Raw genomic sequence first — 27,797 nt, 5'->3', positions numbered from 1 at the left:
AACATTTGTCGTGTATTGAATAAATAAATATATTTATTTATTATTCATTTATTTAGTTAATTTTGTTATATGTGTGTTTATATGTTAAAATGGTCTTATTTTTACCCTTAAGCAAATGATTATACATACTTGCGTCTATAAATCCAGTATAACCTCATACACATGTAAAATAATATTTTGAATAAATAAATTAGGATAATGCTAGGGAAAAGGAAAGTTGATAATACCCAAGCCCAAAAAAAGAAAAAAAAATGGGTTGAAGAATTAGATAGCGATTCAGAAGATATTGATTTAGACTATTTAAATAACTTAGACGAAAATGATAAAATTCAATTAGAAGAGGTAAGTGACAAGGAAGATGAATTGTTAGATCAATTGGAAAAAGAAGAGAACAAAGAAAATAAAGATGGATCGCAAAATATGGAGGATACAATAAATGATGGTAATGATAATAAAAATAAAAAACGACGTTATGATTGGATGAGTAGCGATGACGAAGATATACCAAGTGATGATGAGGAAGAAGATATTGAAGAAAATGACAATATTGAAGATTCTGGTAATAATATAGAGAATCAGAAATATAAAAATGGAAAAGAAGAAAATAATAATGATATTAAAAATAATTATAGTAATCCTATAGATGTACATAAAAAGGAAATTAACAAAATTGGTGATATTAATGATATTGAAAACTCGACAAACGAAATAATTGAAAATATAAATAAATATTCAATAGATCAAATAGACATAAAATTTGAAGAAATTGAACATATTGTAACTTATGTTTATTTTCATAATATTCATTTTGATTGTATGACAGAAAATTTAGTTACATTTTTAGAAAATCATACTAAGAATAAAATTATACAAATTAATTCAGATAAATCAACCAATCATGCAATTATATATAAATATGATGAAAAAAATGATGAAAAAGTTGTCATAAATAAGTTTTCCCATTATGGAAAATTGTTTGTTCATGTTAAAAATTATCAAGTAAATTATAAGCCTATTTATTGTTTTTAATTTTAGTATTTTTTAAGTTATTTTTTGTTATTTGGGTTTAGTTATTTCTTTATATTTTTTTTTGTTATAATTAAAAAGGATGTTCTTAGGCTCCTGAAATTAAATGAAACACAATTCATGGGGAGAATAATCAAGTAATTTTCATATTAAATCAGTAACATATTTAGTATTGCATTTATAATTGTATTTAGTGTGTGTATTGATTATTTTTCCTGGGATCAGGATTATATATTTTTTAAATATAATAATTATATGCCCATTATTGAATTAAAATAAATGCATTTTTTCATTCCTACCTAAGATCGGCACAAGCATACCGAAAAAAAAACTGTTTCTTTACTTTGCAAACACCATCTCATTACAAGTAAGAAGGAAAGGAATTAGAAGTGTACATGTGTGTGTGTATATAGAGATATTAGTTGGAATTATTTTAGAGCATTATTTTTTGAAAGTGATGGAGCCTCTTTTTAAATATGCTTATAACAAATTCAAATTTATCATGTATAATTGTGTATATGTATAATTTTGCTTATTCTGCCAATAGGTATTTTATCCAGGTTGCAGTTAATGAAAAAAATAAAAATAATGCAAACAAAACATGGATAAGATAAAAACAGAGGAACAAATTATGGCATCGGAATAATTATTTGGGAAAATAGGCGCCTTTCCAATTTGTTCGTGAAGAAATATCATTATAATATATTACACATAAGTATATATATTTATATAACATTTATAAAACATACATATGGTGTCTTGTGCATGTGAATATGTAATTTTTTATGTTTTTTTAATTATTCATAATAACATGTTTATATATTTATTAATATTTACGTGTTTTGTTTTAATTTCCCATTTTTTTCTTTAACATTTTCATTGAAAAATTCATACTTTTTTTGTATTAACACATAAAAAGAACTTTCATATTAATAAAGTGATATCACATTATAATGGAATAACAAAATATGAGACAATTTTTGAACAAATTGTGTACCTCTATTATGATTCAATATATTTTGTTGCATTCTTTTTTCTTCATATAAAACATCCTTTTATTTTGACAAATACACGAACAAATTTATATAAAATATATTTGTGTATATAACAGGTAAGCTTGTTACATTTAATAAATAAAACCACGTTTTTTTTAAAGAAATCATGTAAAGGTTTAATTAATTCGTTGGTTTCGAAGCATTCCATTTAACTAATCATTTATTGTTTTTTTTTTTCATTGTTTTCTCAAGCTACATGATTTAATCATTGTTATATTTAACAAATACTGTTTAAAAAATAAATGTGGATACAAGCTAATTAAACAACGGCACAATGTATAACTTATCTGCTACATTAAAAAAAAATAAGGCAACCGTATACAAATAATAAACAAATAAATAAGAACTTTATTGAGAATATTTAAAATGGGAAATTAAATAGGTTTTTTTTTTTTTTTTTCAAATGGGTTTAAATAATCATAAAGATTAAATAAGTAAAATATATTTTATAGGCTTGAATATCTTTATTGCTCATTATTTATTATCTAATATTATTTTATTCTGATAAAAAAATTATATATGGCGCAATAGCATGTTTATTATGTGTTAATTTATTTCATTATTTTGTAAAAAAAAATCTTATATATAATATACATGCTATAGTACCTTGATATTAATAGCTATCCGCATATGCTTATTCTATTGAACGCATTTTCCAATTTGTGTAATATTTTATTAATTTTATTTTGTGATATTTCCATGTATATATACATATGATGAATTATTTTATATTTTTTATTTGGCTTTACGACGCGATTATAAATTAAATTTCAAATTAAATGGAATTTATGTAATATAATAAATTATATATAATGATTATTATTTATATATAATGTATGCATAATAATTAAATTTAATGATTTTAATTTTCCCTTTTGTTTTCCATTTCAAAATATCACGAAAAGAGTATAATTTGTTTACAAAATCATATATAGTTAATCCTTATTTTACGTCTTTAAAGTTGTTTTATTATTATTATTTTTTAGTACCTTTTTTTTTAAAATAAATAATGGCAAATGATAATGGGATAAGCGTTATTAGGAAATTTGTAGAATCTGAACAAAAAAATGAAGTAAGAAATAATTTTTTGAAAAAATGAATATATTTTAATTGTGTATAATGAACAAAAAATGAGAAAAAACTCACATGCGCAATATATGAATGCTTGGTTACATGTTTGTATGAACTACATTTGTTATATAAGACCGATGGTTATTTTATAGTGTGGAAATGCAGTTTTATTTTTCATAAAAAATAATAAGCATTATTTTAATTATTGGGATGAAATAAACTGAGGATTAAAACGTGTATATGTAATATCTATGCTTTTATTTTTTTTCTTTATGTAGATATTAAATGATTCGATTTTAAATACTATGCCATGTTATGACAAATACAAGGATATCAATATATTGTCCGAAGAAGAAGTCGATTTATTAAAAAAATTTCATGATATGAACAAAAAGGAAAAGTTTGATTATTTTAAGGAGAATTCTATGATCGTTAGTGTATTATTTAATTGCTTAAAAAACGATTTTAATGCCCATTTAATTCAATATGTGCTAACAATTTTTTATGAAATTATAAGAAATGATGGAAGTTCTTATAGTTATATATTAAGCATATTGGATTGTAAAGAAGTATATTCTCATTTAATGAAATTATGCACACATAACGATACTTATATAACTGATAAAAGCTCGTTCTTATTGTCAGGGAGCTTTTGCTATAACAATAATTATTTCACAGATATGGATATAAGAAATTTTATTTTAAAGATTGATTTTTTTAATGTAACTGAAGAAGGTAAATTGGATATATTCATAAATATACTAAAAATAGATGAATATAGAAAAGATATATATGAATTAGAACAATTTTTAACAATATTAAATAAAAACTTAGATATAGCTAATAATAATGCTAATAAACAATATAAATCTGTTTTTTGTGTATGGTTACTTACATTTAAAGATTTTTTCATTAAAAAATTATATAAAAATAACATTATTTCAGTTATTATAAATTTATTTAAAAAATGTCGAGTTGAAAAAATATTAAGAGTATCCCTTAATATCATTAAAAATATAATTCATATGGATGATTGTTTTGAAATTATAGTTGATAACAATATAATACAAACATTAACCGTTTTGCAATATGATAAATGGAGAGATAACGACATATATGATACCATAGTTCAGCTTTTACATAAGTTGGATCAGCGTGTTAAAAATTACAGGTAATATTGATTCGTTTCTTTTATAGTTCCGAAAAGATATAACTATAGATAACGATAGTTCATATTCGGATATATTACGATATTAACTAATTTTGGTGCTTTTGATATTGTTATTATTTTTTAATTATAATTTTATTGTTTTTTCTTCTTTTTTGCAGCAATTTCGAGCGATATTGTCATGAACTCTCAAATGGAAAACTAAAATGGTCTATTTTGCACACAGAAAAATTTTGGCTAGAAAATGTGATGCAATTTGAGAAGGATGAATTTAAATCCATACAGCAATTAGCAGATATAATAAAAAAATATGCACATAGCATACTACAGAAACCGCAATCTAATGAAACAAAAGAAGAAATAGATAATGTAACGGCCGCAGTGGCATGCTTTGATATTGGCGAATTTGCTAGATTATATCCAAACGGTAAAAAGATATGCCAAAAATTTAAAATAAAAGAAAATGTAATGCTCTTAATTGCAACAAAAGATAGAGATATTGCTAGAGAAGCGTTATTATGCGCTCAAAAAATTATGTTAAACAACTGGCAAAGTATATCGAACACAAAATAGCCAAATATAAGAACGCTAACAGGAATTAGTAATATAAAAATGTGGGGATAAAAAAGAAAGTACCTAAAAATGATATAAAATATGGATATATTATAAATTATTTCCATTTTCATACGCCCACATATAATTTTTTTTTGAAAGTAAGCAATATAAATGCTTATTTGGAATTCTATAATCCCTTAAAATAACAAGTTATTATTATTTTATTAAATTGCTTTTTTTTTATGTATTTTTTTCTTTATATTTAATGTATTAAACCGAATTTATCAATTTTTAAGTTTTATTTAAAAATATATAGATAGTATTGAACATGTGATACCAAATCAAAACATATTAGCATTTTAGCTGTGTGTTTAAAAATATATCACAGGTTTATCCTTCTCTTCATATATATTATTTATTCATTTATTTTTTTATGCATTTTTCAATTTTTAATTTTTCATTTGATTTTTTCCCTATTAATTTTCAATGAAGTTATTATAAATAATTGAAATTAGTGTACATGCATGCGTGTCTATATATGCATACGTGTGTCTTGTTTAATAGAAAAAGCTAAACAGTGAAATAATTTTTATTTTTTATACTATACATTAATGCCTAATTAAATCGTAAAAACAAAGTAGTATATGTTTACACATTATCTTTTAGTCTATGTATTAAAAAATGACTAATATTAAACTTATTATGTAGTTATCAAAAAAAAAAAATGTGAAATTCGCGAGAATAATAGTGAACGGGTGAAACATTTTGTTGACAGAAAATATAAAATTCGAAAAATAAATGAAAGGTCTAAAGTGGAAAAATCGCCAAATAAAGAGGCTTCTTAATAAATAAATTTTTAAAGTATTAATGATGCATTATTATTAATATCATTTCTTCAAGAAATAGTTCAAGTCAAACTTAAAAGGACGATGCAAATAATTTATAAAACTAGTAGATTGATCAAGAACATCAGACATGATACTTGATAATATATCTGATAGTGTAACATCTATATAAGCATCATGCTCATGATTTATATGCAATTTATCTGTTTTTAAAATATCAGGGTTTATTTTTTGTTTACGAAAGCATTTATGACATATATCTGATGCTTGTTTTATTTGTTCTTTTTCAAATTGATAAACTTTTAATTTATCATGTTCATTATAATATTTTCCCATAGTATGAATTTTATCTTTTTTAAAATATGACAAAATATATCTATTTTTATTTTTATTTGTTTTTTTTTTTTTGTATATATATACTCCAATACCGTCTTTTTTTGATTGATTAATGTCCCCTTTATAAATTCCATTTTTTAAATTGCAAGAGCCAAAATGAGAAATTTTATTTTTATTCCAATATCCAATATATATAGTATGGTTAGAATCAAAAGGAACATTAAATGGTATATTTGTGCTAATATCGATGGCGTCATATGCTTCCAATTTTCTTGCTAATGTCTTAGCATCTGATAGGCTTAAATTAAATTCATGTTGATCATTAAGCTTTAATTGTTCTTCATAATATAATTTCCCAAAACCTTTTTTGAAGCCTCGTTGTAGGTTACCACAATAAATGGTATTGTCTTTATGTCTTAATATATAACAAAATTTATCAATTACATCATTTTTATAATAGCCATGATATAAAATTTTATTATTAGTATCAATTAGTATCCCTAATCCATTTCTTTGATATTTTTTGCAGAAATGACCATAAAATATATATCCATTTCTAAAAAATATTTTCATTTTTTTAAACTTTTTATTTATATTTGATATTTGTATTTTTGATATTTTTTCATCTTTAACATATATATTAATGTTATCATGAATTTGATCTTTTGCAAAATTCCCTTGTATAACATATTTTTTATTCCTAATGTTTAATGTTCCATTTCCTTCTCTATATCCATTTTTCCAAAATCCAATATATGAATTTTTATTATTATCTTTATTTTTTAATATACCATAACCATGAGGTAAAAAATTTTTTAATTCTCCTTCATAAAAAAAATTTTCATTATTGAAAAAGCCTTTAGGGAATTTTTCGTTGGTATTTGGTTGTCCTTTATTGTTTATTGGTCCAAAATATTCACTTTTATCAGCATAAATAATTTTTGTTAATCCTATAGTTTTACTTAGTATGGGATAATAAAATTTTAATTCATTTTTGTTTTTCATACATTCAAAAAAGTCTTTTTGTAATTTCGAAGTTTCATTATTACTACAAAAAATTTCTTCTGTCCATTTATTCTTATTTTCATAAAATTTGGGGAAATTCTCATTCGTTAACTTTTTATTTTCGTGTGGTATATAATCATAATAATTTGATCCTTTTGCATTATCAATCTGATCATTTTCTCTAAGGTTTTGATATTCGGCATTATTTTTGATTTCCATTTTCATATTTACACCACTATTAGAACGGTACACCTCATCTATTGTTGAATCACTTTGATATTCTTCCTCTTCAATTTCATTATAACCACTTTTAAATTCAAAAGATGGATATCCAATTGCATTTTTAAAGTTATATTGGTTGGCTTCGAAAATTTCTTTTTTCTTTTTTATATTTTCTATATTACTTGAACAATAAAATGAGTAGATGTCCCATTTTTTTAAATATGGGAAATAAATATCTATAATTTCTTTTTCCCAAAAATCAACATTATTAGTCGAGCTGTAGCTAGCCATAGCTGTTTTTTCTATTTGTAATAATAAATTTTGATCAAAAGGTGGTTCATCTTGGTTATACTTAGTTTTTTCATTTTGTTTGTTATTTTTATGTTTATTGGAAAAATTGGTTTTAATAAGTAAGGGGCATAATTTATTAATTTTATTTGTTTCTATTCCTTTTACATATTCTTTATCTATTAATGATATGATTCCTTTGCCGACTATTTCATCGCGATAAAATTCCCCTTCATATAAATACCAAATGTTAAAATATTTGAATAATAATTTTCCTTTTCCATTTTTTTCTGAATTTAGCCACCCTCCATCATATATTAAACTATTACATTTGTCATATAACTTTCCTTTCCCATTATATAATTTATTTTTAATATTACCTACATATCTGGAAAACATTTCTTTATTTTTATCATAAAATATTAATTCTTTGTATACAATTTTTGTGGGGTCTTCACTAGATTTCCCGCTAAAAAATGTACTTGTTCTCATTCTTTCTATAGTTTTTAATATATTTGAAAATTTATATTTTCCTTCATTTTTATCAACATTACTATTTTCATTAGAAATGTCTACTTTTTTTGCTTGATCATATTGTTCCACTTCGGAAGTTTTACATGTGTTGTCATCGTCTTTATATTCGTTTTCACTATAATCTTCAATTGTTTTTTCATCTGATGATGTTTTATATTCATCAAGGTTGTTAAATTCTTCGCTTTTAGTATGCCAATCATCTGTAACAGTAGTACTTTGTGCTTTGATTGTATTTTCGATAAGTTCATCTACTTTTTGTTTGTAAAAGTAATGGGTAAATATATTTAATTCATACCAATTGTCTTTGTTTGGTTTCATTTCCCTTTTTGCATTAAAACTATAACTTGAATAAAAGATTTCATTTTGAAAAGCATGATTAGAGGGTTTAATATAAAATATAGTTTTATTATTTTCATTTTCTAGATTTATTTGTATGTGTTGACTGTTTGCATCGACGTAAAACATGTCTTCTATTATGCTATCATTATATTTGTATATTTTAGATATATTTAGTGAAATATCTTTTAATTTTTGTTTAATTAAAAATTTATTTGTTTCGTTTAGGTTATTAAATTTGTCATAATTAATAGTTATTTCACCCCTTAGCTTAGGAATAATTGACTGTTTTATTTTTATAACTAGTTGGATATTACTTACTTCATTATCACATGAAAAATCATTTTCATTAAGATATTCTCTTTGACACATATAGAAAATACATGAATTTTTTTTTAAAGAGTTTTTTAAATTAAAAAAGCAATCTGAAAAAATATATAAAGTTTTTACCAATCCATTTATTTCAGAATTCATAAAAAGTGGATTTGTCCGTATTTCATCGTCATTAGGCTTGAGTACATTAAAATTGTGTATTTGTTCTTTATTTAGGTCTTCGATTTGTTTTTTGTTTTTTTTTTTTCTTTTTTTTCTTCTTCGCATTTTTACTTGTTCTATTCTTTCAGTAGCCATATAATTGTTATTATCAGCACTGTATCCTTTATTAAATGATGTAATAAAAGAATTGCTACTATCATCATCATTACTACTTAAATATATATTTTCAGTAAACGAATATTTATAAAAATCTTTGGATTTAGATCTTTGATTAGATATTATATTGTTTTTTTTATCATCATAAACATCAGTCGTGTCTTTTATTTTGATTAAATAATATCCTTTATCGATTTTCCATGATACGCTATTATTATATTTATCAAAAAAATATATAATTAAGTCATTATTTATTATCTCTATATAGCAAGGTAATAATTTATCATCCTTATATTCCTCTTTTTTCCCAACATTTTCATTATTATATTTTTTAATAGGGCTGTGAATATTATCCAAAATGCAAGTATTATTATAATTGTTTATTTCTAATTCTTTTTGTTTATCTATAAATAGATCCATTACTATGTTGTTTCTTAAAATAAAGAGCCCGTAATATCCTTTCCTACACACACAAAAAAAAAATAATAGGAAAGAATATTAAAAATATCCGTTTCTTTCCTTGAAATTACTATATGGAATAATTGTTTATGAAAGGAAATAGGGCTGCATGGATGAGTATTATCATTTTATTGTTTTCTTAATTGGATGTCTTGATTTTTTTTAAATGCATGTAATTATTATATGAAATTATATTTTAAAATGTAGTAATTGAATAATATATTAAAATAAATTTTAATCAATTTGCATTATAATAAGGCTTTTATAAAAATGGTTCAGGAATATATTTATAATATTTCAAAAAAAATAATAAGACATACATTCAAAAGGAAAAACAAATTCCTTGTTCTCCATCTTGTGTCATTTTTATTTTTATTTTTATTTATTTTTTCTCTCACCACTATAATTGATAATTCAATAAAAAAAATGTAGACAAATTCAGGTATTCTTTATATTATTTTTAAATGCACATATTATGAGGAGCTTATATTTTTGCATAATAACTATTTTATTTTGAACATTCATTTTATACACATTCTATATACATTAATATTTATAGTATAGTTAATATTATTTATATTACAGTAGATATGATAATTGCTTCTTTTTGGCATTGCACATTTTTAAAGTGTGTTTAAAATGGATTATAAAATCGCAAAGTTTTAACATAATTTTTAAAAAATATAGTTTATTATTTCATTTGACTTTTTAAAATAATAATTCCTAATTATGATATTTAAGTAGTAAGCCCTTTAACATTTTTATAGTTTTAAATGATTCGATGAAAGGAGACAATAAAAAAATATTATCTTTTTCTTTTTATGTTTTATTTTTAAGCTTATTTTTAATAAGTATAGAACAAATGTAATTCCCCCTAAAAATACAATTAAATTCCACACTAGCTGCTAAAATAAAGCTATTTAATAGATTTAATATTATTTTTAATGTTAGTGATAATATTGCAAATGTTAAGAAGTGAGCATGTTATTTATGAGTAACTATGTAGAACCATACTCATTATATGTGCAACATAAAAAATAGTAGAAATGTGTGGTATTTCATCATGCTTACCAAAACGAAATGATTTAAAAAAAAATGAAAAATGAAAGCATTCATTTTATCGATACATATAAATTTTGTTGTGTTTTAATTAAAAATGGACAATGGTATATAATCATTTCGCCTATTAAAACATGAACATAGGAAATTGTTTATATGCCAAAGATTTCAAAATTGTAAACGTTATTTATTTGTGAATGTAAATTTTTTTTTCTACACATCCTATATGAATTCCGATTTAGAGAAAAACATATTAAACGATGGAATAAGATCGATGTATATAAGTACAGAATGTTCTGTACATAAAATAATTTAGAATAATATGTATTTTCATATAAGAAAATGTTAGTACATGAATTAAGGATTACATAGATTATAAATTTTTATAATTTGTTTTCAACATGTTTTTTCTTTCTTTTGTTATGTCTAATTTATTATTTTGGGTTATGTTTTTTTGAAGTGGCTTTACATGCTCCATAAAAATGGTATAACTTATTTTATACAAGTATTATATATCGGAGATGGAAAAATGGTAATATCTTATGCATATGTGAACGATAAGAAATTATGAGAAAAATTTTAAGAATGTTTTAATTTTTTAATTGGCTATATATAATATGTTAGAATGGGTGTTAAATTGGTATTTATTTCGTTTTATTTTGTCTTATGATTTTTATATATTTTGTTGGCACCCTTTAAGATTTTGTATTGTTCTTAATTACATGTACCTATTTTTTATATAGCGAAAATAATACTAAATAAAATAATATAAATAATAAACAAAATAATAGGTATTATATAATAAAAATAATACAAATATAAAGTAGCATTTATGAAATAATTATTGATCGGCATTATACATAAAAAAATCCCCGATATAATATAACTTTGTATTAAACATTTATGCAAATATATATATACACTATTTATGAAAAATATTACATAAAATCGGGAATTAAAAAAAATATATTTCGAATAAACTACATTTATAATATTGAAAATAGCGCTTTAAAATTAAAAAATGGTAATTGTATCATCCTTTTTAGCACAAAACTATAAATTATAGTTTTTTAAGCTATGTAATGTATCGTGGATACATGACACACATATAATGCGCATATATGAATCTTATGAATAATATATACATAATTGATGACGATTTTTTTTTTCTAATTCTAGAAACTACAAGATATTATGCTTATATTGAAAAAAATATATTACATATATAACATATTTATTTTTTATTTTATAATTTCCAAAATAAATGACATAATAAAGAAAAATAAGTGATATACATTACAAAAAATAAGTGACATAATACAAAAATAAATGATTTAATTACGAAAATAAAATAACTGCAAAATATAAATGATACAATCAAAAAAAAAAAATAAATATATGACTAAAAGGAAAAGATACAATATAAGTAGAAAAAAAACATATTGTATTTTTTTTAATGATTAAAAATAAAGGAACCACAAAAAGCAAACAAACAAAATAGTGTGGAAGGTATGATATTAAAGATTAATATATGTGTATATTTAGCAGTATGCAGTATTTTATGTTGTTAAGGAAATGAGTTTTTTTATTACGCATTGTGAAAAGTGATCATTATATGTATGCGTAGCACGAATTAATAATATTTGCATAAATACCTTATGGGTTTGCATGTATAATATTTTCATTGTACATTGTTATGGGTAGCAAGAATTAGAATTATAAACTTTTATTCTTTTTATCTCATTATTTTTTATTTATTTTTTTCATGTGTGTGCAGGATGGATAATAAAGAGAGCATAAGATTGTATGTGAAAAAAGTAATAGAACATAGAGAAATAGAAAGTAAAGTAAAAAAATTAAGATTAGATATAAAAGAATTGAATAAAAAATATGAAAAAACAGAAGATAATTTAAAAGCCTTACAAAGTGTAGGGCAAATAATAGGACAAGTGTTAAAACAATTAGAAGATGATAAGTTTATTGTGAAAGCATCAAGTGGACCCAGATATGTAGTAGGGTGTAAATCAAAAATAAATAAAAGTAAATTAGAAATTGGTACAAGAGTATCACTAGATATGACAACATTAACAGTAATGAAAAGATTACCATGTGAAGTAGATCCATTAGTATTTAATATGATAAGTGATATAGATAAGGGTGAGAATAGTACAAATAAAGTAAATTATAATCAAATAGGTGGATTAAGTGAACAAATAAGGCAAATGAGAGAGGTAGTTGAATTACCAATATTAAATCCATTTTTATTCAAAAGAGTAGGAATTAAAACTCCTAAAGGTGTTTTATTATATGGTCCACCAGGAACAGGAAAAACATTATTAGCAAGAGCTATGGCTTCTAATATTAATTGTAATTTTATGAGAATAGTTGTTTCATCTATCGTTGATAAATACATTGGTGAAAGTGCTAGAATTATCAGAGAAATGTTTACATATGCTAAAGAGCACCAACCATGCATTATATTTATGGATGAAATTGATGCCATTGGTGGACGAAGATTTTCTCAAGGTACTTCTGCTGATAGAGAAATTCAGAGAACACTTATGGAGTTATTAAATCATTTAGATGGTTTTGAAGAGTTGGGAAATGTTAAAATTATTATGGCTACTAATAGACCTGATGTATTAGATCCTGCTTTGGTTAGACCTGGAAGATTAGATAGAAAAATTGAAATTCCTTTACCAAATGAAACAGCAAGAATTGAAATTTTGAAAATACATGCAAATAAAATGACTAAAATGGGGGATATAGATTATGAGTCTGTTTGCCGATTATGTGAAGGTTTTAACGGAGCGGATTTAAGGAATGTATGTACTGAAGCAGGAATGTTTGCTATCAGGGCTATGCGTGATTATGTTATTGAGGAAGATTTTTATAAAGCTGCTCGAAAAATTAACGAAGCCAAAAAATTAGAAGGGAAGCTAGAATATGAAAAAATATAAAAGCAAAAAAAAAAGAGATAATCTTTTAATTTCGTAAATAAATTAACGAATGAGCTGCTTTTATTATAACAATTTTTGCAAATTTGGGAATTAACAGAGTTGTTATTTTATAAAAAAAAATTAAAACAATATTTTTAAGCATAGTAGCAGTTGTTTCAAGGTTTTAAAGCATAAAGATTTTTAAACATTATATTCGAAAAAAAAAATATATATACATATGTGTGGACGTATGTATGAATTTATTTAAATATATTCGAAAAGCTTTATTGTATAGCTAGTTGCTTTTTTAACATATATCATGTGTGCGTTTTTTTATGTTTATTAGAAATAGAAAATATATTTATTTCATTTATCAATTAAAGCATCTTTGTTTAAATAATATTTCCATTGAAGTGCTATATGAATAAGTTTAAATATAAATATGCATATATGCGTATGTATAAATGCGCATATGTATGTATATATATTCTTAAAAGCTGAACAAAAAAATTAGCTAACTTTTTTTTTTTTTAATTTCATGTAATTCAAGTTCCATTATATTCTTTTTTTCATTGTCAACTTTCTACAAAAAATATGAAAATAAATATATAAAGATGTATATATTTGTAAATATGCACATAGACATATATAAATCAACAATTATATTAAAAAGTTTATTCTAACCTTATTATAATCAAATTCTAATAATGCAATTAGCTCAAAGTGTTGTGTTCTTGGAAATGTATCAATAGGAATAATTTCCTTTAATATATAGCTGAAAATAACACGAATAAGTAAAATATTATTTATTGGAGGTAATTATGTATATAATATTTTTATTTTGTCTTTGTAACATAACCAAAAATTGGTAAAAAATATATATGTGTATAATTTTATTTATTTTAGTACCCCAAACTTATTAAATGGTTAATATCCCTTAGTTGGCTATTTACATTACATGATATGTAAATAATAAATCTGGGGCATAGTCCTCGTAGCCATCTTCTGAATAACTAGATTATGAATATATATAGAATAAAAAATATATGAATATGTATCGTTTTTCTATATAGTTTTACATTTGATGTCGAATTAACAGTATATATGTATTATATAGGTGCATATATATATAAACAATTTTCTTTTTCTTCGTATTTGTTTACATTCTTACCTTTTCACATCCTTTTCGAGGGGGGTTAATAATAATAAGATCAGGAATTGATATAACAAAATCTGTTTTTTAGAAAAAGGTTGTAAAAGCATCGATAAAAGTGGAATAAGCAATATTATTCGTTTTAAAACGATAAAATTATCATTATATTATTTTATAGTTTATCTTTTTAGTTAATTACCATTTGATGATATATTCCCATTACTTATTTCATTTGAAGACAATGTATCAGGATTTATGTCTTTTAAATTTTGAGAAGTTACATTACTTAAATTTTTGTAGAAGTTTTTACCAATATCGTTAGCGGTATTTTTGTTTAATTCTTTCGATTTCCATTCTATTAAAGTTTGATAAACAAAATTTGGTAAACTAGTATAAGGGGAATTTGATTTCTGCAAGTGTAGAGAAAGAATTATATATGATTGTATGTGAATATGAGATAAATGTATATATTAATAAATATGTGTGTGTTTTTATATGTAGTAAAAATATTAGTGTTTGCTAAACCTGTATATTTTCCATGAATTCATTTTCACTATCGATAGAAACGTATTGAGCATCAATTTTGGTCTTGATATTGTTATAAAGGGGGTGGTTTTTATTTTTGATGATATTAACTATATATCGTCGTATATGTAAATTTATTTGTTTTAAATCATTAGGATTAAATAGATTAATATGAATAGGCTTTATATTTTGTATATTATTTAATTTGATATTTTCTTCTAAATTTTTAATATTCTCAATAGAATAATCGACACTAATAACATGATTAAATATGCTTGAAAGTGGTAAGGAGTAAAAACCTATACCACAAAATAAGTCAAATACACATTGTGTCTGAGAATTTATTTTATAATTTTGAATTAATTTAAAAACAATTTGAATAATACATTCATTTAAATACTGATTTGGTTGAAAAAATGTATTAGCTCCTAATTTATACGTATAATTATTATATGTATGATAAATATAATTTTGTCCAAATAATGTAATTTCCTTTTTTATTTGTTTTAATTTATTAGTTTCTACATTGTATAGTATACCTTTAATTGATTTGTTTTTTATAGCTATATTATTTGCAATATTAATCATGTTTTTTTTTGCTTCATTGGTTAATGTGCATCCAATAAAATTTATTAAAATTTGATTTTCAGAATTACATACACTATATTTTATATCGACAGATTTTAAATATCCATTATTATTTATTTTGTTAACTATATATATATTATTTTTTTTAAAATTATCAATAATTTCGTTTTTAATATCTTCATATATCTTTTGTATTTGTTTATCTTGAATATAACATTCATTTATATCACAAATTTCATAACTATGTCTCTTATAAAAACCTATTGATAATTTATCAGTAACTGAAAAATGAAATGTCGATTTATTTCTGTAATGATAACAATCTGAGTGTATAATATCATATATTTTGGTATGTCCGTGATTTATATTAATCTGGTTATTATTATTTTCACACATATCGGAATCACCAGTATTACTATTATAGTATATATATGAGTCGTTATCATTTTTGGCTATTGGGGATTTATTACTAAGAGAATTTTCTTCTCCTTGTTCATTGTCCAAATCATTAGACATATACTCTTGTTTTATTTCTGAAATTGTAACAAAGTCTTCATTGATTTTTTCATTTTCTTTAACGAAATGATGATCATTTTGCAAATAATTTTTGTCACTAATTAATATATCTATCTTATATTTTATGCATAAACTAATCAATAAATTTTTTTTCAATTTTCTTTCAAAGTCATAATTAATGTGCTGATACATACACCCTCCACATTTAGAAAAGTGTTCGCATTCAGGTATTATTTCATATTTACTTTTTTTATTTTTGCAAAGAACTTGGAACGTTATTTTTTTTTTTTTTTTGTTTATATCCAATACTTTTAAATTAACCTGCTCATCAGGTATTAATAAAAAAAACTTTAGAAAAAGTAAGAAATAATGTTTAGTGACATATAGAGCTATTTCACCATATCCATGTGGGTCAAGATTATGTACCTGTAATAATGTTGAAGAAAATTGTAAAAATGGGTATGGAATGTAATGAAAATGATCATACAAAGCACACACAAAAGACAGAATTAAAAAAAAAACATGTGTAAAGGTATTTCATGAAGTAATAAGTTTTATATTTGAAAAAAATACAGAAACATATTATATATACAATTTTTTTGTATAATATCTTGTTTATTTTTTATAAAAAAGTACGAACCTTTACACCTTGAATAATTTGATTTTCATATATGTCGTTATATATGTTATTTCTATATATTTTAAATTTGTCATATTCTTTACTTTTATTAATTGGTATTATTTTTGTTTCACATATATCACTGATTTGTCTTTTAATAATATTGAAATTAAGTGCATTAGCTTTAAACTTATTATAAATAAAAAGTTTGTTATAACGTATACTATACATTATGTTTCCTGTATTCAATTAACTGTATTGCGCTTACCCATTATGACAAAATAATAGGTTTCTAAGGGATGATGTATAGGCATATATAAATGAGCATGACAATGTAATTCTAGCTAAAAATATAATTTAATATATATTTTTTTCCAGGACGGTTTTAAGATTTTCATCTATTTTTATGTAATAATTTGATAATGCAACATTGTATTATCACATATTAACCACTGGTTCCATAACAACATTTATGCTGGTAAATAAACAGCTTATTATACACATATACATTAAATTAGTGATTTATCACATTATCAAAAATTATATTAATGTAATAAATAAGGAAAAAATAAGCGTACAAGATTCAAATTGAAAAATTGTTATAAAATATTAAATAAATAGTATAAATATTTATTATTTATATTTTTATTTATTATTTTTTTATAGAAAAAAAATATCCGTTATGATGACAAAGCAAGTAATTTATTGTTACGCACTAGGGAAAATTATATTATGAAAATATTGAGTATACAACATTGTTAATTATAAGAAAAATGAAATTATAAATAACTGTATGAATTTTAATAGAAATAGGATATAGTATTATGTTTCTATTTTAATTACTATTTGTATCTTAATTGAATACCAGAGAACAAACCTTAGGAGATAAAACTTTAGAGTTTAATATATTTGCATGAAATATCTTTTAAACAATACAAGCTAAAAAGCAATTATACGATTAATTTATACAATTAATAATGTTATTTTATTATTTTTAATTGGAACCTTTTTAATATATTTGTTTGATGTTAATAAAAATATATTAATTATACATTTTTCGATGGTGTGAAGAGTTGTTATACTAAGATCCATTATGAAATAAATGTATTGGGATATGGGTGTGCATGGTTATAATATATAAGATACTAAATTTAATTTGGCGCGCTTTTTTTATTTACTTAAAAAATAGTATTTATATATTAATATATCTTAAGTTGTGAATAAAATATAAATTATAATTCTTGCAAAGGTGTAAAAGATATAATTTTTCACTAAATCGCGTAAGGAATTAACATGTTTTTACACACATATTTACGCACTAATACATAACAAATAAATATAATGGATATGTCTTGTTTGGCTTTTAATTTAGTCATTATGTAACTTTTTAACTATCGTAAACTTAGTACATATCTCTTAATTTACGAAAATTTGAAAAAAAGAGGAGAAAAAATGGAAGTATATAAATTAAAAAAATAATAAAGAAGATTTAAAAAATGGCTAGTATATTAAAATTGTGTGTAATATATTATATATATCTTTTAGTTTTCTTTTGGGGCTTATAAGTTTATATATTTCGGTTTACTTTTCCATTTATTTCCGTTTATATCGTATATTTTTGTTTATTTTTTGATATACTTTCCCCCTTTTGATTTTTCCATTTTTAGTAGCAATATTAATCTTACATTTTGATGATATAGCTAATTAGTAAGATTTGCTTCTTTATTATTATTTTTTTTTATAAAGTATTCATCTAATATTTAAAGGGGTATTATATATTTTTTTCTTTTAAGTATTATTGATGGAAATAAAATAATTTTAGCAACGCCTTGTTAAAAATGCCCGTATACTTAATTATATATTGCATATATAATGTTTTCTTCTGATATTTTCTTTTACTTTTTTTTATAAAGTGTATTTCCATTTCCTTTTTTTTTTTTGATAATATAATTGAACACATCCCATATAAAAGTATTTTTCCACTAAAATTAGCATGCTTATTCAGAATAAGCTATCATTGATATATCAAATTTCGTATATGTTATGCAATGCATATATTGTATGAATATATATCCTTATTCCATAAATTACCATATTTTTATTAATTACATATATATATAATACATATGTTTATATCAACACTGATAAATTAATATTTATGTGACCTAAGCATGTAACACTATTTTGTAATTATTTTTTATTTAATTTTTATTCGCGTTTTCCTTAGTGTTTTCCATTTTTTTAAGCTCATATTATCATTTATAATGATAATAATAAAAAATTTTATTTATTATACTTTTTGTATTTTTATTTTTTATATTAATTTGTTACAAGAAAGAACAAATACAAGATGCTTTTTGTAAAGCAAACATTTCCTTGGCTTTTATTTTGTTAATTTTTTTCACCCCTCTCCCCTCCCAAGAATAAAGCCGAGGATATATGATAACCTTTGCGTATTATTTCTTTTCCTAATACAGAATTTCATTTTTTTTTTATGGCTTTTATTCCATTACACTTTATTTTATAATTTTTTGGGGGTGTAAATACATATAAATATGTATAAATATATATATAAATATATGTGTATATAGATTTTTGTGTAAGTTTGTGTGTAGGTATTGTGACCATTTAATTTTTTATTTCAAAAAATGAAATTATTTCATATAATTTTTTTCCTAATCATATTATTTATTAAGGAAAACATTGGTGTTAAAATATATTCAAATGATTCGGTAATATTTGATATAAATAGTGTATTGAAAAGTCGACTTGCATCATTATACAGAAAAGGAAACAAGTTAAATAATTATTTTTTTTCATATATCGAGAAAAATGGGAAAAAAAACAAATGCTATAAATACATACAAGACACCTTGTATGACTCGAATACACAGATTATGAAAAAGGAAGTTTTTAAATGTTTAAATATGAGTAAGAATATATTACAGAAGACATTTCATGATGTTATTAATAAAATATTTTTATATATAAAGAATGTATTTTTAAAAAAATATTTTATATTTTTCCTTCTCTATATAATAAATATTAATTGTGATGCATTAGTTGGCCAAATTAATGACCCATATATATTAAATAATTATAACTTAAAGGAAAATGCTTCACCTGCTATTTATAATATGAAATATGAGGAAATAGAAATACCAAATACTAATGGCATTAAAGGTTGGTTAATAAGATCAAATAAAAAAACAAATAAGTTATTTTTATTGTTACACGGATACAATAGTAACAGACAGGCATGTTTATTCTTTTTAAACATATTAAAGAAATTAAATGTCCATAATGATACTAATATATTTATACCAGATATGAGAAATTTCAACGAAAAAGGAGTTGACGATATATATAACATATTAAGATATTTTAAAGATAACATGTCATTAAATGATGTAAATGTATACACCCAATCTTCAACAAATCTTCTCGTCCTTTTATTATCAAAACGTTATAAAAACAAAATCGTGAGTAAATCAAAGACGAATTTGATGGGAAATATTATACCGTATAGTAACGACAAAAAAACAAATGTTAGTCAAGATAATGCAGGAAGTATCACCGAGAACACCAATGTTAGTAACAATAAGAGCAAGGAAGACAATAAGAGCAAGGAAGACAATAAGAGCACCGGTATTAGTAATGATAATGTAATTTATATAGACAAGTATATATTTGATTCACCAATATTAAATTTACACCGAACAATTAATGTTCACTTTAAATTAAATGATATTGAAAAAAAAATCAACGACGAAAAAGCAATGTTAAATGCTGATGGAAGTAATATATATGATAAAAAAAATGTATTGAGTTATCTTATGTCTTTTTTCATGTGGCTATTAAATAATCAATTAAAAGGACATTTATATGATTTCAATTTTAATAAACTATTAAATGAAAATGATATCAACCCATCAAACATATATATTTTACACTCGTCTAATGATAACATTTCTTTAGTGGATATATTATCATCTGAAGTAAGGCAAAATAGATTAGTGTCGTTAAAAAATATTTATATATTTAAAAATGGAATGCATGCAAATATACATGAGTCATCACAAACAGAGTATAATCTAATAATTAAACGAATTTTAAAGGGATTTAATATTTTCGACTTCCTTCGATATATACCCTTGAAATCAAAAATGAGCTCTCTGAATTTTTGAAGACAACATATTTTTTTTTATCTATTATTTGGAAAACGTAAAAAGTGAATAATAAAAGATGTTATGAATTAAATTTAATGGCAAATAAAAAAGGAATATGCAATATTTAATTTTGCAAAGAAAATATGGTATTCATCAAAAAGGGAAACAATTAATAACAAGACTATGTGCTAATATTATATATGTGTAATTTGCAATATATAATATTATTTTTGTTTTATATGGAAGGCTAAAAAAATATACATTACAAGAATTGAATTTCTAGGCAAACGCATACTGCAAATATGTGTATTTCGTGGGGAGAAGATGAAATTGTAAATATATATGGCTTATCAATTTATATTTTAAAAATTAAATTTATCGCTTTTATATTTAATTACCCTATTTATTAATATATCCACTTGAATGTTCCACAAATTCATGTGGTATATGCATCACACATTTTCATGTTTCTGTTTATTAATAATATTTAATATATATATTTTTTATAAAATGACTTTTTTGCATACTTTCACTATATATAATTTTTTTTTAAAGAATGCATTTTAAAATATAACGTGTTTATACATATACACATATAGATGTATATATATGAGTTAATATTATGAATTTTTTTTTCATTTCCTTTTTTTATTGTAACAATTTTTAACAAAACACAAATTGATTGTTAAAATAAAATATTTTTTGTTTTTCAAATTATGACCTTTCTGAAGAACTTATATGTAAACTTCATTTGATATGACGACGAAAAAATAAGTAAAACATAAAAAAAAAAAATTTAAATAAAAAGTAGTATACACATACAAATTAATATGACGTAGTAGATGAGACCAATATTATGTTATTTTTAAAATTAATAATATAGATGTGTGCATTGTATGATTTAATCGGGCTTTCCCTTAAATGGATAATGATATATATTTGAGTAAATTGAATTAGGGATATTTTATTTTTCAAATGTATGACCTTTATTATCTATTTTTTTGTGCATATCTTCTTCTTGATTTAGTTGATGGTAAATTAAGGACCCGTTTTTTATATGATTTCCTGGCCTTCCATTTAAAGTATAGTACTTTCCTTGATGTATCTACTTTGGATATATCGTTATTGTATTTTTTATCTGGAATATAAATGTAACTGTTAAATAAGTTGCATATTTGAGGTGACTTATTTTTATTTGTTGCAATATTCGTTACAAGACAATTTAAGGCGCTATGGCATTGTTTTATCCTATTTAATTTTACTTGTGATTTTACATTTATTTTATCATCGATTATATTTTCATTAATTTTAAACTTAAGAAAATTAGATAGGCTTTTATTTTTTACGTTAATTGATATTTTCGAAAAATTTAAGTTATTCTTCACCAAACTAAAAAACGGTGGATACATATTTACACAAATATATATTGATACAAAAAGGGGATAAAAAAATACGTATATTTATATATGATTCACACTTTCCTGTGGGCTATGAAAAAGGAAAAATATCAAAATTGTGTATATCTAAGAAATTGCTTAATTCATGTTTATATATCCAATTAACACCCTTCTATATATTATTTGATTTCACACAATACATTTTAACTTGGAATAAAAATAATAATAATAATGAATAAAATAAAATATCGATAAATATATAAAATAATAATAATAATATATAACAAAGGTATAGAGAATAAATATACATATATATAATATAAATATAGCGTAAGCTATTTTTTGCTATATGCATATTTATATATGATTAATTAATAATCTCGGGGAAATAACTTTCCACATAAATGATATTAAAATTATATAAATTTTTAAAGGTTATTGCCTTATAAAAAAACTGAAAAACACCAAATTATTTGCTGGGCAAATGGGCAAGAATAATTATTTAATGTTTTCTTAAAAACGCATTTCATGATGTAAAAAAAATAAGTTATATTCGCGAAAGTTTATCGAAAAAAAAGAAAACAAATAAAATAACAAAAAAAATTAATAAAATAAATAAAAATATTAACAAAACAAAAACGCGAACAAATACAAAAAAATGAGAAACAATGTGTTGTTTATTGGATCTTCGCTTTTATTTTATCTTTAAAGATAAAAGATAAACTCGAATTAATTGTTGGTGGGTTTGATATGCCATATTAGCAGCACCAAAAAAAAAAATATATATATATATCTGTTATTTTAATGACAGACTTTATGAATATACGTGTAAACTCCCCAAACTAGCATATCTTTCATGGGCATGATTTGGCACCAATAAAATTACTAAGAATAATTATATTTTCGATTTCCTGTTCAGTGTAACTAAATATATGATCATCCACATGAAGGTTAATGTAGACAAGAAAAATAGGTATTCATTTCATAATCTAAATTTTTAATTCGACTATTTAAAAATTTGTTAATTTTTTGAATAAAAATTGTTTTAATTTCTAGAATTATGCATAAGATAAGTTGAAAAAGTACAATAAATGATATGAGAATGAAACAGGGTGTGTTTGGTTGCATAGGAAAATTAAAGAGGTCTCCATTTTGAAAAAAATATATACTATAGATCAATAAAGACATAATAATGATAATTAAAAAATTATAGTATGTCCTTAATTTTAGGAATAAAAATGTATTCAGTTTTTGTTTTTTTTGCTTTTTTAATATTAAAAATATAAGATCCTTTATATTTTCTTCGGTTGAATTTTTCTTTTCAAGTTTTGTATTAAAATAAATTTGTTCTATATTATTTTTTTGTTTCATTAATTCATGTCTAGTTGTATCATTAAATTGTGAAAAATTATAGTTTTTATTTGCATTGCTGCTGCTATATATATACGCATTTGTGCTTATATCTTTTCTATTTGAATGCACATTATGAATATCCATCGTTTCTTTTTTTATGTATGGGAAAGGTTTATTAAAAAAGAGAGTATTATTACTTATTTTATCATTATTTTTATTTTGGGTTAACATATTCGTTATGTCTCCTTCGTCTACCTCTTTTTTATTCATAACATTTGAAACATTGCATATATAATGCAAAGGTGGGTTAGCATTATTTGAGTTATTATATAGTTCATTTATATTGAAAATATAGCTGTCATTTTGATTATATTCTTTATTATTTTTAGAATCCACCTTTTGTTTATTCTTAGCTTTATAGTTACTATTTTGTATGCTTTTTATATATTGTATAATGCTAATTTGTTCTTGACTATTTTCATATTTTTGTATTTCTTGAAAAACTAAATTATATGTATTTTTGTTTGCAGACAAAAATATTTGTTTAAAAATGGAAGTATATTGTGGAAATACCTTATCTAAGGCATAAACTAAATTGGCTTTATCAAGAGAAAAAATAATTTCTCGTATATGACGCTTAATGAAAAAATAATAAAAATTATTTAAAATGAATATATACAATTCCACAATAATAAGATATATAACATATATCATTGTTTTGGCATTATTATTATTGTCTTCGAATAATGTTTTGTTTTTTAATAATTTATAAAATGAAAACATATTTAAAGTGTAAAGAAAAATATGAAATAAAAGAGATATTTTTTGATATTTTAAAATATTGAATATAGTTTGGTTTATATTGTCAGCTATATTTGTATATATTGAAATTCTTTCATTTACATGAATTTCGTTCTTGTGGACGAAAAAAAAGACAGGAAAAAATAGTTTTATTTCGGTATGCTTTATTTCATTTTTGACATAATTATTCAAGGCAGTTGAATATGGTTCACTATTAGAATTGCATTTAACTGTTTCAAATTTTTTTTGTTTAATCAATGTACTATAACTTGAATAGGATTTAGAAATATTTTCATTGCTATAAAAATTTACAATGCGATTTGGCATTAAATTTTTTTCATTTTTATTTAAAGGTATATTTCTTTTTTCTGTATGATTTTTTCTGCATGATTTATTGTTTTCTATTTTTATTGAAATATATTCTTTTGAATTTAGCTTGTCAAGTTTTTTAATTATTATTTTTGATTTATTTTTCACAATATATTTTTTATTATTATTCAAAATTATTTGCTTTTCTTCCTTTTTATTATGATATTTTTCATAAGAACTATTATTTTTCTCATTTTTTGTGGTTAAATTTGGAAAGTTGCCATTTTTTGAAATGTCTTCATTTTTTTTTATCTTTTTTAGTATGTCCTCTTGTATCTCCTTTTCTTTTATAATAGCATTTTGTAAAATATTAGGATTTGTATTTATTTTAGGTATTGCATTTAACGAATCTGTTAGATTATTAAATTTGGAGTTATTTTTATCTATGTTACTACGATTGTTATACTTAATGTTTGCTTCTTCTTTTTCTAAATATATTATTTCGCTTAGGTCGCTATCTAGATGTGATAATTCTAAATTATCTGAGTTTAATGTATTGTTATAATTTTGATCTTCTATCGGTTTTGTGTCAATGTTAAAATGGGATATATTTTTTAGGTTGCTTTTTTTGTTATTTGTGTTTTCTGATTTTTCTAAATCTTGCTTTCTTTCGAAGATGGTGGTGTATATATCATTTTTTAATTCTTCAACTAAAATATTTTTTATGTCATTTTGTTTTTCTTGATGTATTTTTTTTAATGTATTTATAACATCTTCATGTTCCTTTTTATGCATATCTGTTTTAAAATAGGAATCTGATATTTCAACACTGTTTGATTTTTCTATAGGTTGATTACATAATTTTTTTTTTTTTTTTTTTCTTTTTGTTTTTTTTTTTGCATTATGTTTTATTTTTCTATTGAAATTTGGGTAAAGTGAAAATGTGTTTATTTGGGGGTATTTATCATTTTTTTCAAATTCCTTTTGTACTAATTTAGCATTTTTTGTGTTTATATTATAATTATTAATAAATGAGTTTGCATTTTTTCGAATTATATTTACATTACTAATGTTTTTTATGTTATCATTTTGGTTAATATTTTGAAAAGACAAGATATATGGTTTATTTTCTTGTGATGTAGTGTGTATATTTTTTATATGTTCGCTTGTATTATTTTGCTGTGAATGTAAAATATTTGAATATTTAATACTGTCACGAATACTAATAATATTTGCATCGAGATTATATTTTGGGTTCAAGTTATTTTTTACTATATCATTTGTATAATATTCTTTATTAATATTAGATAGGTTATGGTCATATTTGTCTATTCTTGATTGTTCACTATATTTGTAAGATGATTTTATTATACTATTTTTAGAAATATTTTGAAGATATCGATGTTTATATATTTGTAATAAATTTTTAGAACTTGAATCGTATTCCTCTATATAATTTCTATTATTTTTAATATCGCAGCAATTTTTTATCAAGTTTGGTTCTTCTTTTGGGATAGATGCATGCATTGCATCTTTATCCGAACAATAATATTTTTGCTTTAATTCGTTTTCAATTATATTAGTTTGCATATCAATGTAATTATTTTTGCTATTCGATTTTATACCGTTTATATTTGGAGAAATGGTTTCAGAGGAATGTATATATTGTTTTTTATTTTTTACAAAAGAATTGTTATTATAATTTATAGAAGATAGATAAGAATTATTGAATTTATTTATTTCATACTTATTGTTTTTTATGATTTTATTCAAAATGATCGATTTATCTGCTCTTGGCTGTTTTTTTTTTCCTGGAGGTGATTGGATAATATAGTTATAAGATAATATTTCTGGTTTAATGGACATGTTGTTTAAATTTTGTGCATTAATATTTTTATCATATTTTTCTGAAGAATTTAGATAGAGAGAGCTTCCATGATATGGGTGTGTCTTTTTTTCATCATTAACATGATCATTATTATTATATACTTTAATATCCTCTCCTATTTTTGAATTGGTAATTCGTTTTATTTCTGTTCCATTTTGTAAAAGAGAATTAATTTTTGATTCATATTTTAAATAAAATAAAATTTTATTATTTTTTTTTTTTTTTTTAATATTAATTGGATGTTTGACTAACTGTATATTTTCATCTTTTGTTAATAATGAATGGGCAGAAGAAACTTTCATTCTCTCTTATTTATTATTTTAAAGATATTATAAAATTTTATGATTTTTATTATGCTCAATTAAAATAAAATGGTGTATGGTAGGTTTAGACATTATATATCAGAGTCAAAAAAAATAAAATTAAGATAGAATTATCGAAATTTTTCATACAAAAAAGGAAAAATATTAAAATGTTATACTTGTATTTTCATGTGAAAATTAATAATTCCTTTAAAATTTTTTTTTTTTTTCATTTTTTTTTAAATACACATTTTTGGTATATGCATATAAGAGAAAAGGAAATGAGAAAACAGTAACAAAAACGAAAAGAAAAGTATTTCCAATGATTATTAAAATTTATATCGGAAAAAATTGCTAAGCGTTTGTGTGTAGCAAACAAAATATCTAATATACGTTTTATATTATTTTTTTAGTAGTTTTAGAACAAACAGAACGATTATATTATTTACAATATTGATTGCTTAGGTGTTACCAAATTATTGAAATTTCCATAACCTTTTTAATATTCGCAAAAAACATTTTAAAAAAAAGGAGAAAAAGAGAACGATTTTATTGGAAAATTAAAAAACAATTTTATTGGAAAATTAAAAAATAATTTTATTGGAAAATTAAAAAACTATTTTTTAGT

At 22.2% G+C, this 27,797-nt stretch overlaps 8 protein-coding genes across 8 annotated transcripts; 4 read left to right on the top strand and 4 right to left on the bottom strand.

Annotated features, from left to right (window-relative positions):
- Nucleotides 1-198: 198 nt before the first annotated feature.
- Nucleotides 199-1,640, top strand: PY17X_1406900 (conserved Plasmodium protein, unknown function; the record flags this gene model as incomplete). Its single annotated transcript, XM_022957421.1, has 4 exons — nucleotides 199-999; nucleotides 1,108-1,163; nucleotides 1,331-1,393; nucleotides 1,574-1,640. The coding sequence occupies 4 exons, from the start codon at nucleotides 199-201 to the stop codon at nucleotides 1,638-1,640; spliced, it is 987 nt and encodes a 328-aa protein (XP_022812819.1).
- A 1,450-nt stretch (nucleotides 1,641-3,090) lies between these two features.
- PY17X_1406800 (V-type proton ATPase subunit H, putative) lies at nucleotides 3,091-4,893 on the top strand (the record flags this gene model as incomplete). The annotated part of the gene is made up of 3 exons (XM_022957420.1): nucleotides 3,091-3,153; nucleotides 3,431-4,323; nucleotides 4,482-4,893. The coding sequence occupies 3 exons, from the start codon at nucleotides 3,091-3,093 to the stop codon at nucleotides 4,891-4,893; spliced, it is 1,368 nt and encodes a 455-aa protein (XP_022812818.1).
- An 869-nt stretch (nucleotides 4,894-5,762) lies between these two features.
- On the bottom strand, nucleotides 5,763-9,512 carry PY17X_1406700 (uncharacterized protein; the record flags this gene model as incomplete). Its single annotated transcript, XM_725400.2, has 1 exon — nucleotides 5,763-9,512. The coding sequence occupies one exon, from the start codon at nucleotides 9,510-9,512 to the stop codon at nucleotides 5,763-5,765; it is 3,750 nt and encodes a 1,249-aa protein (XP_730493.2).
- Nucleotides 9,513-12,388: 2,876 nt separating this feature from the next.
- PY17X_1406600 (26s protease regulatory subunit s10b) lies at nucleotides 12,389-13,570 on the top strand (the record flags this gene model as incomplete). Its single annotated transcript, XM_725399.1, has 1 exon — nucleotides 12,389-13,570. One exon carries the CDS (start codon nucleotides 12,389-12,391, stop codon nucleotides 13,568-13,570), a length of 1,182 nt encoding a protein of 393 aa, XP_730492.1.
- Nucleotides 13,571-14,063: 493 nt separating this feature from the next.
- Nucleotides 14,064-17,181, bottom strand: PY17X_1406500 (SAM dependent methyltransferase, putative; the record flags this gene model as incomplete). Its single annotated transcript, XM_022957419.1, has 7 exons — nucleotides 14,064-14,132; nucleotides 14,234-14,324; nucleotides 14,459-14,562; nucleotides 14,721-14,782; nucleotides 14,902-15,112; nucleotides 15,228-16,757; nucleotides 16,972-17,181. 7 exons carry the CDS (start codon nucleotides 17,179-17,181, stop codon nucleotides 14,064-14,066), a joined length of 2,277 nt encoding a protein of 758 aa, XP_022812817.1.
- A 2,417-nt stretch (nucleotides 17,182-19,598) lies between these two features.
- PY17X_1406400 (conserved protein, unknown function) lies at nucleotides 19,599-21,137 on the top strand (the record flags this gene model as incomplete). The annotated part of the gene is made up of 1 exon (XM_022957418.1): nucleotides 19,599-21,137. The coding sequence occupies one exon, from the start codon at nucleotides 19,599-19,601 to the stop codon at nucleotides 21,135-21,137; it is 1,539 nt and encodes a 512-aa protein (XP_022812816.1).
- Nucleotides 21,138-22,108: 971 nt separating this feature from the next.
- On the bottom strand, nucleotides 22,109-22,528 carry PY17X_1406300 (conserved Plasmodium protein, unknown function; the record flags this gene model as incomplete). The annotated part of the gene is made up of 1 exon (XM_720237.1): nucleotides 22,109-22,528. The coding sequence occupies one exon, from the start codon at nucleotides 22,526-22,528 to the stop codon at nucleotides 22,109-22,111; it is 420 nt and encodes a 139-aa protein (XP_725330.1).
- A 939-nt stretch (nucleotides 22,529-23,467) lies between these two features.
- PY17X_1406200 (conserved Plasmodium protein, unknown function) lies at nucleotides 23,468-27,169 on the bottom strand (the record flags this gene model as incomplete). Its single annotated transcript, XM_022957417.1, has 1 exon — nucleotides 23,468-27,169. One exon carries the CDS (start codon nucleotides 27,167-27,169, stop codon nucleotides 23,468-23,470), a length of 3,702 nt encoding a protein of 1,233 aa, XP_022812815.1.
- Between the last annotated feature and the right edge of the window lie 628 nt (nucleotides 27,170-27,797).

This window comes from Plasmodium yoelii (genome assembly GCF_900002385.2).
Source record: "Plasmodium yoelii strain 17X genome assembly, chromosome: 14".
Classification (NCBI taxonomy): Eukaryota; Apicomplexa; class Aconoidasida; order Haemosporida; family Plasmodiidae; genus Plasmodium; species Plasmodium yoelii.
Note: the sequence above shows the minus strand (reverse complement) of the source record. Positions and strands in the feature narration are given on the sequence as shown.